This window comes from Leuciscus leuciscus, assembly GCF_965113295.1.
Source record: "Leuciscus leuciscus genome assembly, chromosome: 20".
Taxonomy (NCBI): Eukaryota; Metazoa; Chordata; class Actinopteri; order Cypriniformes; family Leuciscidae; genus Leuciscus; species Leuciscus leuciscus.
In genome coordinates, this window is record NC_138744.1 from 30,988,673 (window position 1) to 31,002,570 (window position 13,898).

General features: G+C 38.3%; 1 protein-coding gene across 1 annotated transcript in view; it reads left to right on the forward strand.

The window, feature by feature from the left end:
- bckdhb (branched chain keto acid dehydrogenase E1 subunit beta) overlaps positions 1–13,631 on the forward strand; it is a 76,303-nt gene extending 62,672 nt beyond the window's left edge. Inside the window, exons 10-11 of the mRNA XM_082150433.1 lie at positions 8,272–8,419; positions 13,246–13,631. Coding sequence (XP_082006559.1) covers positions 8,272–8,412 — 141 coding nt within the window. The 3' untranslated portion in view covers positions 8,413–8,419; positions 13,246–13,631. The remainder of the gene's footprint in view (positions 1–8,271; positions 8,420–13,245) is intronic.
- Positions 13,632–13,898: the final 267 nt, after the last annotated feature.

Consider the following 13,898-nt stretch of genomic DNA (forward strand, 5'->3'; position numbering starts at 1 on the left):
ATCCGCGTTTTGAACGAATTATTTTAACGATTCAATGAACAATCACTTGTTTTTCTGAATGAATCAGCCGTTTGAACAAATCGGTTGACTCCAACAACTCGCTTATTAAGACAGTGACTTACCGCCACCTACTGGTGGTTTCAGTTTCATATTTAAAGTATCCTTTAATTAAAACGTAAAAATTATAAATCATTTCATATTTAAATATTGAATAGCTTTATTTATGCAATTGTAAATGGTGTAAATATAGTAATGCCAGTTTTGATGCCGCTTCTGTGTCACCTCTGCACTGCAAGGATGGATTTTAATTTAATTATTTAATTTGACATTGGTACTGTGTTATTCTAATATAATTTAATTTGAATGTTAGAATTTGACATAAAAGGTGATGCATACCTCTAAATACATTTAGAAACAATATCCATATATAGGTGACAATGCCCCTGGAAATCAATTTAAGGTGGCAAATATTGCCCCTTAATAAAAATGTTGATTTCGGTCACTACTGTGAACTGACCACTGCATAGAATAAAAAAAAAAAATGAATATCTTCATGAGTCTTCTGTCAACAACAGGCCTAAACCAGCCAGGGTACCAGTACAAAAATACAATCAGTAAAATATCATTTAATTATTATCAACAAAACTTTGAAAATATCTAGATACATATTTTTGTCAATATTGCGCACCCCTAATGTACGATATTAATTTTGATTTCTTCAGGTCTTAAAAAGGTCTTAAAAAGCCTTAAATTTGACTTTAAAAATTGTGCAGATACCCTGCTAGTTGTTGTAGAGTGCTAGCTTATTAGTCTAAAATAATTCTGTATTTTCAGCTTCAGAATCATGAATATTTTTATTCTGATGTCATCATTTGTCCTGTATCGAATCGTATCGAATCGTGACATGAGGGTATCGTTACACCCCTAGTGTGTAGTCCCACTGAACTAGTGAAATGCTCAAAATGTTCTTGAAAGTGCATTTCATACATGCATTACATTATGATTTTCCAGTCATTTGGGTCCGTTAACCGATCTTGAACATCTACATCTTTTTCCAATTGTGGACAGCTGTTGAGCTCGAATTACCTCAGATGTTGGGCTCTACTAGAAGTTTTTCATTCTTGAATGTTCAAAAAACGAATTCTTTTCCACATATTTTAGATTGTTGCTGCACCTCTTTTTCCAGTCTGTCAGTAACGTTCTGTTAAGTTCCTGCCTCTATGAAGCCCCTCCTTCCAAAAAGCACACTGTGCTCTGATTGGTCAGCTGGACCAGTGTGTTGTGATTGGTCAAACGCTTCAAGCGTGTTTGGGAAGTGTCGCACCCCTTACCATAACCTCGAGTTTCTTGTCTCATGTCTTTTTTAATAACCATGTTACTTTTTTGACTGAATAACAAGAACTGTTAAGGCCCGTTCACACCAAGGACGATTAAGGATTTAACATTAAGGATTTAGTTTAAAAAAAAAATCCAAATTTGAAAGAATAGCAGAGTCCACATCACAACTATAACGATAACGACACTGTTAAAACAGTGAACAATAAAAACATTGCCAGCCAATCCGAATCCATCCTGCTTTAAAGAGCTCGAGCATTTAAATCAGCAGAAAACAAAAATATAGTGCATGCTGACAATAAACAGAACATTATTGTGTGTTGGTGTGGAAGCTAACACAGTTATCATTATACTGTAGTTATCTTTATAGTTCGTTCTTGGTGTGAACAGGCCTTTAATGTGTTCTGTTGTATTTAAAGGGTTAGTTCACAAATCAAAATTGTCATCAATAACCGTATTTTCCGGAATACGTTTTATTTATTTACTTTATTTTTTTATCATCTATAACGTGCTAACATCACTGCCTATTCATAATAAAACTAAAATTCAGTCAACCAAATATAATTAAAATGATTGGACTGGATACCTCAAATCGTGTGGTGTTGAGGAGATTTCTGCAGAAATGGTAAGAGTCTAGTTGTGTTATTCTGTCACAGTAGAGACGCATTCAGCTTCATGCAGTCACTGAGCAGATGATCTTACAGAAGCTGAGACTGTGACAGCAGATGAGCGCCCTGTTATTCCTGGATCCAGAGCTGGATTTTTCAGATTGATCTCTGTGTTCCTGGACAACTCCATGGAATAATTGAAATAATATTCAGTATCATCTGTCTCGTTCTCTTTGTCTGTGTATGAATAAAGCAGCCAGTTTCTTCTGGTGTGTGTGTGTGTGTGTGTGTGTGTGTGTGTGTGTGTGTGTGTGTGTGTGTGTGTGTGTGTGTGTGTGTGTGTGTGTGTGTGTGTGTGTGTGTGTGTGTGTGTGTGTGTGTGTGTGTGTGTGTGTGTGTGTGTGTGTTGAGGGGTCAGGTGTTGCCTACATTATGGGGACAAAATATCCCCACAAGGATGGTAATACCAGAATTTGTTGATCTTAAGGGGACATTTTTTTTGGTCCCCATGAGGAAAACGGCATATAAAGCGTACTAAATGATGATTTTGCAAAACAGCACCTTGTGCTCAGCATAAATAAAGCAAAGCATATTGACAGCTAAATTAGAGCTAATATGAGCACTTTCCACAGTGGTGAAATTGATTAAATATGTGTGTATATGCTATTATTAAATTCTCTAATTCTCTGAATCTCATTCCATCTTTAATTCCACTTCATTAAGTGTAAATTACAATTCTGCATTGTTTGCTACTTCAGTTCATAGTTCAGTTCATTGTGATTTATAAGGCATCTCAAATCAGTTCTGAACGTCACAACCATGATTTGTGAAGACCCATGGGTAAAAAACATGAGAAATATCCAGTCCGGACATTTGTTGCTGTGCTGAGATGATTTGATGTTTCTGCGTGTCTGAGCCGCTCGGAGTGACTGTAAAATCTTCTGACATGCACAAACGCTGACCGTTATCAAGCGAAAAGTAGCATGAAGTTCAGAATGATTGTCTAAAAATGGCCTTTCAGATCAGTGTCTGTGATACATCATGTACTAAAGGATCTGGAGAGGAACTTCTGCAAGTGTCAGTGAATATGAGAAGATTTACGCTTTTAGTCGTTCAGTTTTCAGACTGTGGTTTATTGCTAATACAGTATGTCCCAGAACTAAATTATTTACATATTTAGTTTTTATCATTAACGGCTGGTCATAAAAAGCCTCATTGAGGTTGATTTTGGTTTTTATGTTGTAACGTGGGAAACAAGATAAATTAACTGGCATTGAAACATATATTTCGATACAGATTTATTTTTCTGCTTTCTTTGAATGTGAATTCAAATGTTTCATCTTATTTCAGAGTATGTGAGTGTTTCAGAGTGTCTGTCCTCAAATGCCTTTGGGCTCCTCAAATACGTGGTGCGCAATTGTCTTTTTTGGCTCTCACAGTCGGTAATATGGGCATTTCCAAATCACGATAGTCTTTGAATACTCTCTAATCTGTGGCTGTTCCTGGTCCCACTCTGACAGCAAAAATGTGTTTGTGAGTGCACGTATTACCTAAGGCTGCGTTTACACTTGGCATTAACATGCGACCTGTATCCGGATGTTGTCCACATACACATTGAAAAGACAATTGTAAACGCGCTTCTGATCAGAATGTTGTCAGTGTAATGTAAACGCAATCCAGACATCGTGTCTGCATTCACAGGTGGACACAGGGCTCCTTTTTCCTCCTTTCATCAGGTAATCTTGCAAGTCTTTGGCAGTGAATTTAGTGTTTTTCTCAGTTGCTCTGATCAAACATTTTATTCCCCTTAAAGATATCATGCTTTTTCTTCAAAACCTCTAATGGTTTTATGAATAATGAATAAGGCTGCCAATTGTGTCTCTAGAAACGTTTAGTGTTTTGGGAGTCTTCTTGTAGCCATAGACTTTCTAATGTAATAAAACAATTTGTTCTCTATAGTTTTTGTGAGAGCTCTTTTGACTTGGCCATATTTGCTTCTCAACTTTAGCACATGCACAGGTTAAATGTATGTTTGCGTAACAGCATGAGCTAATTCAGTTTTGTTATAGAGTTTCCAAAGGCTTAATTGTGTTTTAACACAACTTTGTACCATACCATACACATAAGTGACTTTAAAACAGCAGCGTTGAATAATTATGAAATAGATGTATAAAAAAAAAAATAAAAAAAATCCTATAACTCATATGCATCACATTATATATTTACATTTACATTTAGTCATTTAGCAGACGCTTTTGTCCAAAGCGACTTACAAATTGGGACTAAATTAAGCAAGTCATCGTGAAGAGGCAAAAAACAACGCAAGAAGTGCTCAAAATACGAAGTTCAGGCATTATTCAGAGTAGCATAAGCCCGATAAGCGAGAATTTACAGGAATATGATACATATATATACAATTTTTTTTTTTTTTATATGAGGTTAAGTGCTCACGGAAGAGAAGAGTTTTTAGCTCTTTTTTGAATGTTGTCATGGATTCTGCATTCCGGATGCCGGTGGGGAGATCATTCCACCAGCATGGAACTGTGAATGAGAATGTTCTGGAAAGTGATTTTTTGGCTCTCTGTGATGGGACCACGAGACGTCGCTCGTTGACCGATCGAAGGCTTCTGGTAGGGATGTAGACTTGTAGGAGTGAGTGAAAGTAGGAGGGAGCTGAGCCTGTGACAGATCTGTAAGCAAGTGTCAGTGCCTTGAACTTGATGCGAGCAGAGAGAGGTAGCCAGTGCAGTGAGATGAACAAAGGAGTGACGTGGGCCCTCTTGGGCTCGTTGAAGACAAGACGAGCTGCAGCGTTCTGAATCATTTGTAGAGGTTTAGGTGCACATGATGGAAGTCCAGCCAGAAGAGCATTGCAGTAGTCAAGCCTAGTAATGACCAGGGCCTGGACGAGAAGTTGTGTTGCATGCTCAGTTAGGAAAGGCCTGATCTTCCTGATGTTGTGCAGTGCAAACCACTGCATAATGACATTGACATTATCACTTTTAATTTGCCGCTAAACTGTTATAGATTAAAAAAAAAATCTGTATCTTTAGAAAAGCTTACAATTGTAAATGATTACAGTCTCCAGGTATAATATCTGTATAATGATGCACTTCTCATATGTGACCCTGGACCACAAACATGGGTAATTTTTTTTTAAATTGAGATTCATACATCATATGAAAGCTGAATAAAAAAATATTTCCATTGATGTGTGGATGTATTGTTAGGATACTACAATATTTGGCCGAGATACAACTATTAGAAAATCTGGAATCTGAGGGTGCAAAAAAATCGAAACATTGAGAAAATCGCCTTTAAAGTCGTCCATTTATGTAGGTAATTGTGCTGCATCCACTCACAAAAATAAATGTTTTATATATTTACGGTAGGAAACTTACAAAATATCTTCATGGAACATGATCTTTACTTAATATCCTGAATTTTGGCATAAAAGAAAAATCGATAATTTTGACCCATGCAATGTTTTGTTGGCTATTACCACAAATATTCCCGTGCGACTTGTGACTGTGTTTTCTGATCCAGGGTCACATATATGGATGAAACTGAAGTAGTGGTCTAGTTTTCAGTCCACATGCAGTGTCTTCAGACAAGACTGCACTTCTGTTCTCCTGCTTTTCCAGTAAGAGTATTTAAAGGTTTCTTCTTGCTCTTCCCGTGGGTCAGGTTGGCAGGTACTCGTCCGCTTTGGGACTAAAGAATAAATGACCCAAAATTACCCTTGGCTTTAAAACTCTGGACAATTTGCTAAATATGTACTGTGGTGATTCAGACCTCCAACTGTTGCTGATGTTAGATTGGTTTGCTCTGTCTACGTTTGTGTTGTAGTCCTGCTGAATGTGCACGTGTTTGGACCGCTTGAGTTCGTTCTGTTTCTCGGATGAAACGTGACTTTGGAAGACCTGGAGTATAGCGCACGAGTTGTACTAAACTACTTTGATGCTTTGATTATCCAAGCAGTGATGGTGGAAGAGAGTATAGAGAACATGGATGAACAAATGAAAATGCCAAAAACATCAAAAGCTTGAGTTGGGAGCGTAGAGAATGGGAAACATTATTTTCCTGCACTGAAGCGAACTAATGTATTGCATCTAATTTTAACTCCTGTGTATCAGCAGATGTCCTGATGTGTCCTTTCCTGGAGTCCATTTCCAGTCATTACGAACCACACTATTCAGATTCATCACATGGAGATAAAACTATTTCTGAGACGCAGAAGCACTAGGTTCATCTTGCCACATCAAATCCCAAAACGGTGATTATGTGTGGGTCGAGCAGCGAATGCCAGGCTCGTTCTGACCACTGAGCGGCAGGACTCGAGCATCTGGGACCTGCCTCGCATCCGCAGGCCTTTCCTGATGTCTCTCGGCAGAGCTGGAACTGCCTGCTGATGCAAACCTAAAACACATTTTTGTGTTTATTCAGGCTGTCATGTAAAGCAAGCACAAAGCCCTTTAATGAAGCTTGACGCTCTTTTGTAGGCACTTCAGAAAACACCAGCAGACGAGAGAGTTCGCCTAGAGTGCGACATGTTTCACACTTTGCTCATGCATTTCTGAGTTCAGATTTAAGGCAGGGGAAAAGCCAAAAAGCATCCATTAAGAGTTGGAAGTGTCTTTGTGGACGGTAGATTTCAGTGTTGGCTTTGTATAAGGAAACATTAAACCCTTTATAGCTTTTCCTGATGCACAAGTTTTGATGGTTCTGTGAAAATAAGTGTTGTTTTGTCATTAGGAATTGGGTTTGTTCAGCTTCCATTTGGGATTTAAAAAAAAAAAAATTTTTGTTCTCCAAAAGCTTAAATCAAAGCCCAACCGCTCACCGGGGTCATGTCTAAGGACATAAAGAGATTTTTATTTATTTTTTCATGTGTTGCTGTTTATCATCTTTTCTTGTTCCTCCATATTTAAGACATGTTCTTTAGTTCAACATTGTTCTTTCATAAATTACAGCATTCACTGATGGACTTTTTTTTTTTACTGAGTTTTGATGTTTCACAGCATTGGATATCAGTGGACTAACGTATATTCTGCTGATCAACAGAAAAATACTCTTTAAAGCATGGGTTTTCAATCCTGCTCATGGAGGCCCAACGTTTAGCTCGAACCCCAATTAAACCAGCTAATCAAGGTCTTACTGGGCATACTAGAAACTTCCAGACTGGAGTGTGGAGGCAGGTTTGAGCTGAACTCTGCAGGACAGTGGCTCTCCAGGACCCAGTTTGGACACCCCTGATTTAAAGGTTTAGTTCACCCAGTCATTTGCTCACCCTCATGTATTTCCAAACCTGCAAAACACAAATGAAGATATTGTTAATGAAACCTGTGAAATCCTTTGAGAGTCTATTCCACCAAATCCTTCAAGCTTCAAAATGACGCGCTTGACTGAACCTGAGCCAACATGTTTGAGCTTCGGTGTTCCTTATTTGATGTGCTTGTATGAATGTGCGTTGACCAGTGTTTGTCTGTGAATAAAAGTCCCCCCATTGAAACCTACATCATAACTGGTGTCTCTTTAAAACTAGTATAAATAGAGCCAGTTTTGTTGCAGAATTTACATGAGCATAAATGTAGAACAGCAACAAATCAGTGATTTTAAAGTTTTTCACCTTCACGTGACGGAATACTTTTGATTAGTTTAAAGTTAACTTGAAAATATTTTGCATTCACCTTCAATGTGGAAGTAAGCTATTTTCTGTGATTGTGTGGGCTCTTCCACTTAATACTCAACGATGACTTGTCTGTACTGACACTATTGGATGAGAACTGAACTGACCTGGACGATGACATCACTGTTTTCTGCAGAGCTGCTTTATAGACTAATTTAATAATAGACAATCTTTACAATGGAATTGAATCAACACTGAATAATGACACCATTTTCTTTTAGAGCTGCTGTACAGCTGAAATGAACTCTGTTTACTTTATTGAATAATTTTCCTGTTATCTCTGTAAAGCTGCTTTGAAACGATCTGTATTGTATAAAGCGCTATATAAATAAAGCTGACTTGACACTTGACCTGCAATTCATTAGCTGCTATAGGTAAATAATGGGAAGAATAACTAAATGCTGTAAATGGTTTATGAATTTATGATTTCGATAATAAATTAAAATAATAGTTTTCAATATCAAGCAGCATAACTGACTGTTTTTGTTAGCTAAAATAACTGGAAGCGAATGAGACCAGAAGCCTTGATACATTCAAGTTAGAAAACTTGCGTTATGAATAAGATGAATAGGCTCTGGGAAAAAAAAGGAAGATTTGTATGGTATATATTATTAATAGAGCTGAATGTGTTCTCTGCAGGAGGAGTGTTTCCTCAACTTGGAGGCTCCCATCAGTAGGGTTTGCGGGTATGATACGCCCTTCCCACACATCTTTGAGCCCTTCTACATCCCAGACAAGTGGAAGTGCTTTGAGGCCGTCAAGCGCATGATCAACTACTGAAACACAGGTATGATTTTTCTGTCACATGTACCATTATTATTTGACCCTGTAAACTTTTTTTTTTTAAGAAAGAAAGTTGAGTATCTAGAGTTGAGTATTATATTTAATACATAAGGCTTTTATGGCTCATATAGTTTGATTTAATTAGAATATGCAGCTCAAACTTGGAGGAAAAAACAGCTCTATTGTATTTAGAGGCCCAAACTGAGCAAAAATATGCAATTTGCTAGCCTAGAAATCTAGACGCACACTAGCGGCATAAAATTTGATTTTGCAGTCAGTGTCGTCTAGCAACTCTCCATTGGCTTGCGAGCTGGAAAAACCAAACTCTAGTCAGGCCAATCACATCGTGTAAAGAGTCGGTGGGCAGGCTTAACATAATGACGACAGAGTTGCGACGGTTCCGTGTGAATTCCCTGCTACTTGAAAACAAAGAAGAGCTTCTGCTGGCGAACAGCGGTCTTTCCAATCGGCTTTGGACGCGACTCTAGAGGACTTGGAGTTAAGCTTTTCTTTGAGAAAAGGACAAAGAACGGCACTGAAGTCATTCTTAAAAAAGGAAGATGTGTTCGGAGTTTTGCCGCCCGGATACGGCAAAAGTTGAATCTATCAACTTGCTCCGCTGGTGGGAAAACGCTCTGGTTGGTTGTATCGGGAATTTGAAAGGCAACCGTTAATCCCGCACCTCGGATTGAGCCCTGCCAATGGTGTGTTCCCAGACCCAACATCTTGATGTGGGTCTGGCTTGTCAGGCTAGCAATTTGCTGCAGATGCTGATATTTATATGGCCAGAACAGTAGAGCAGATACTTGCATAAATTTCACTTTATGAGTTTTTTTAACCTTAATATGAGTTCCCCTAGCCTGCCGATGGTCCCCCAGTGGCTAGACGTTTTGATGGGTGTAAACCAAGCCCTGGGTATTTTTGAGAAAATGAAAGCTCAGACGGGCGAATCTAGAAAACGTCCCCTTATGTCGTCATAAGGGGAAAGGTTACCTCCCCTTTCTCTTCTTTGCCCGCAAAGAGAATTTGGCCGCCCATGAGAAAATGAGCTGCGCGAGCGCGATATTGGTTTTTCCTCGAGAGACATCATGGCTTGCAAACGAGCGAAGCATGGCATTTGCTCAGAGTTTGCATGTACAAATAAACACAAAAGTATTTTTTAAGTTCCTTCATCCGAGCCTCTAAAGAACCAGTGGGTTATGTGAATTTCTGATGTGTAATTGTTCAAGTTCAGACAGATAATCTTTCTCTCAAAGTTGTTCAATACTGTTTATGCATCAGTAAATCAAGCCAGTGACTAAACGATCAACTTCACGTCGTTTCTCTTAGTAGGATGAAAATAATCTTACTTAAACTGTGATTAATATATATAGAGAAAGCGATCAAAGAACAATCCCTTTCCAATCGCCCAAGCTGTCAATCACACAGCGCGAGTTTATCTGGACACTTGCCAAAAGTCGTTATGAAATCAATGACGCTGTTACGCTGCACAACGAAGCTCTTACTGTACTTACCTCATGTTTGCATTGGTGAAAGCATTAATGAGAGTACAGAAACTGCGTTGCAATGATAAGATCTTCATTCACGCGATCAACAGGCTGTCATCTGCTCAATGCTCATCACTGCAACCTTTTATGTGATGGGAATAGATCTAAATACTTAAACTTCTCACGATTCGGTAATCCCGATAGCTGTAATAGTAAAAGCGTATAATATCTGTAATAGTAAAAGTTTTCGAGAGAGTTCCACATGTAATGCGAGATATTTCATATGCAAGCATGTCAGCCAATCACAGCAGTGGGCGTTTACACTGAAGTCTCACAGCAGACACGCCCCTTCAAACAGAGCGTTCAAACCAGAGGCTAAAATCAGGCTAGGAAATATGCCTTTTATTTCTAAATTATAACAACGTTTGATCTAAAAAACATACTAACATTATAAGGGCACCCCAGGAAACATTCTAAAATAATAAAATAATCCATGGAATGGGACCTTTTAAATATCAGTTGTCACTCTATATCTCCCAATAGACCCCTTTTCAGTTGGTAAACATGGTGATGTTTTTTTGTGGGCGGAGCTTAGGTGGTGGCAGAACGATCCCCCCTGGCCGCTTCACTAACGTTAGTTTGCAAGCGTTAACTAACGTTAGTTTGCTTGTTTTTTAATAATGACTGGAGAAAATCCGATTTTATCTTAATGTGCAAGGTCACTCACTGTCTTGATTTTAGACAGATTTGGGATTGTTATTTGCAAAAGTTAATTTTAACGGATATCCCAGATTGGCTGACCCATACACGCTCAGTCAATGGATGGACGATCTGACAGGATTAACGTTAACATTACTTCCGGTTCTACACCTACCTGGTAGAGAAACTGAGTGTAAAGAGAAACTGAGGGCATATAAATCTTTTGATGCCTATAACTTTACTAAATGGTCACGTACAAGACTTGTGTGGTAACCTATGATCCGCAGTTCTGCCTAGCCAGCGCCAAGGCCAGACAGAAGACGACAATGTAAAGAGTGACATTACGGTGCAATTTTAATGATGTGAATATTTTCTAGAAATATAAATTCCAGATACAGCATATTCATTTTTTAACTATGTTTTTGATTACACTTTCTTACCAGGTTCTTCAAAAAGTCTAGTCACAATCAATCAAAACAATGTATACAATCATAGATGATTCACAAATAATCACAATCATTTAGAAAACATTATGCGATAAAATTTCAAATTGGAGCCTGTACTCCGTAAATTTGTGCACCCAACAACACAACAAGATGACATTTAATAAAAATAACAATAATTTAAGCTCCTTATTATGTAGCCGAATCTGTGCTGGTTTGTATTGGCCGCCTCCAATTTTCCCTTTGTTTTGCCAACAAACGGCAAAACTTTGCTTTGTTTGCGCCGTGACGTCGGCTCGAAATTGGTCTATAATGTTTAGTAAGCTGATATAAATTTTCATATTAAAAGATATGTTAATTTTATGATCACAACTCTGTATTTTAATAACACATAATGCAATGGAATACAATGATGATGATTGTGAGATGAACAAATAACTTGATTTTAACATGATTTTTCAAAAAAGAAAAATTATGTATGGATAATCAAGTAATCCTAAATTGCTTCAGTCCAGTAAGTTTATTTTGAAATATTACTAACAATATAAAAGTTATTGTTATTTTTGCTTTAGAAAAATAAAGATTTCACTGCAAAAAGACACGTGAACCACAAGCTGAACGGGGACGTTTTTACAATTGTACTAAAAGGCCTTTTACTTGCTAAAATAGTCTGAACTATCGATCAGACAACAGAAGGCATGTAGTATATTGTGTAACAGGTTTTAGGCCTTCAAAATTTGTGTATCAAATATGATACAGTGGGCTTTATAAGGATAAACTGAGTCCGTATCGTGCAGATTCACACACTCTCAGAATTCATATACCTACACACTCCAGGTTCAGTTTATTTTCACTTCTGTGTAATTCTAAAAAATCATTCTGTTTGTACAAAGTAGACTCACTCCCAAAGTTGCGATGATTGACACTGTGGTAACCATAGCAACGTTCTGGCATCTCGCTTATTAATATTACAGTGACTAAAGACTGATACATTTGTAAGGCTGCTTCACAGAGCGCTCTCTTTAAGTGTTGCTATCCACTTAGTATAAGCGCTTTTGGGCTTCGATCATAAAGTTATCAAAGGTGCAGGTCACGATATTTTGATCTTATTTCCAATATAAAGCATTTGCATTTATTACATTTTTTTATGGGCTTGTTCTTGTTGCCACACGAATGAGGCAAGGCTCGTGACTCTTTCCCTGTGATTTTCTTGCACTGCGCACGCAAAAAAGAGACGCATCTCTGATGCACGTTTAAATGCGTCATTAACTAGTTGATCAGTTCGTTCCGTACACAGCGCAGATGTTTTTGCAAATGCGGTTGTCACCGCCTAAAGTTTTTCAGGAGTTAAAGAGTTAGTTCACCCAAAAATGAAAATGTTGTCATTAATTACTCTCCCTCATGTTGTTCCAAACCTGTAAGACTTTAGTCTGAACTTTTTGATGAAATCTGAGAGATTTCTGTCCCTCCATTGAGAGATACACAACTACAACTACCACTTTGACGCTTCACAAAGTTCATTAAGAGATTGTAAAACCAATCCATATGAATTGAGCGGATTAGTCCAAATTTTCTGAAGAGTCTGAACTCACACATCAGTTGTGGTAAACGGAAGCACGTTTGAGCTTCTGCATGAGGTTTGTTCTCGCGCGTCAAGCAGGTTCAAGTTGAGCTTCTGTTTATGTTCGCTGATCAATGTTCACGTGTGAATTAAAGACTCAATTAAATCTGTTCACCATATTAAGCGATCGAGTCTCTTCAGAAAATTTGGACTAAACCGCTCAATTCATATGGATTAGTTTTACAATCTCTATGAAGTTTTTGAAGCGTCAAAAGTTTCAGTTGCGTAGCTGTCAATGGAGGAACAGAAATCTCTCAGATTTCATCAAAAATATCTTAATTTGTTGTATTTGGGTTTGGAACGACATGAGGGAGAGTAAATGAGGGTGATTTTGGGGGGAACTATCCCTTTAATTCAGTTATAGAATGTGGTTCCCACTCCTGTAAATGCCTGAACTCTGTGTGTACAGGATTAAGCACTAAAAGGTGAACTGACAACCAAATTTAGCTCCAGTGTAGATACTATTGGCATATAGAACAAGCAAAACTGAAGTCATGTGATCCAGAACTACTGAACACACCCAGAACTCAGTGCAACCACATTTGGACCAGCATTTACCTGTCTGTTTGTTTATTCACAGGCAATACAGATTGAGAACGTCATCAGTGAACAAACCAGTCAATCCCACAGCCAAGTTCCTGCCTGTAGATGGGACCATGTTACCGGACAGGCTGTCATTTTTTTGGGGGGGGAAACTCCAGAAGGCGTCGTTGATCATGTGTCTAGAGGGTGAAGGGTGATTTCTGAACACTATCATGTAGACATCACACGGGTGCTGTGCTCTTCTCTCTGTTCTCTGTGCTCTCACTGTTACCTGAATCTCACCATCTTACCTATAGACTTTTTATTAATCTTAAATTGAATTGAGGCTGGATCTTGTGTGTTTTGATTGTGTCAACAGTTTGTGAATTTACCATCCTATTTGTAATATCTTTGATTTAATTGAATAAATAATCTCTGCTTTAAGACCTAGTGAGCTGCCTTGCTGTCACAGACAGATGCTGAGCGTCAAGACTTCCACCACAAACCGTTGACCGAATATAAAGATAAAACAGCATCTTTCATTTTGGTCGTAGTGACAGTGGTATGTGACCGCAGCGTTCGAGGCTGGGTGTGGCCGCTCAGATGACCTCAGGTTGAGTGTATTCTAGCGTCCAGTGAACTCACACTGTGTCATTACTCACTTAAGCATATTAAATCCAGTCCCAGTGATCTTCAGAGACGCTCTGCTGA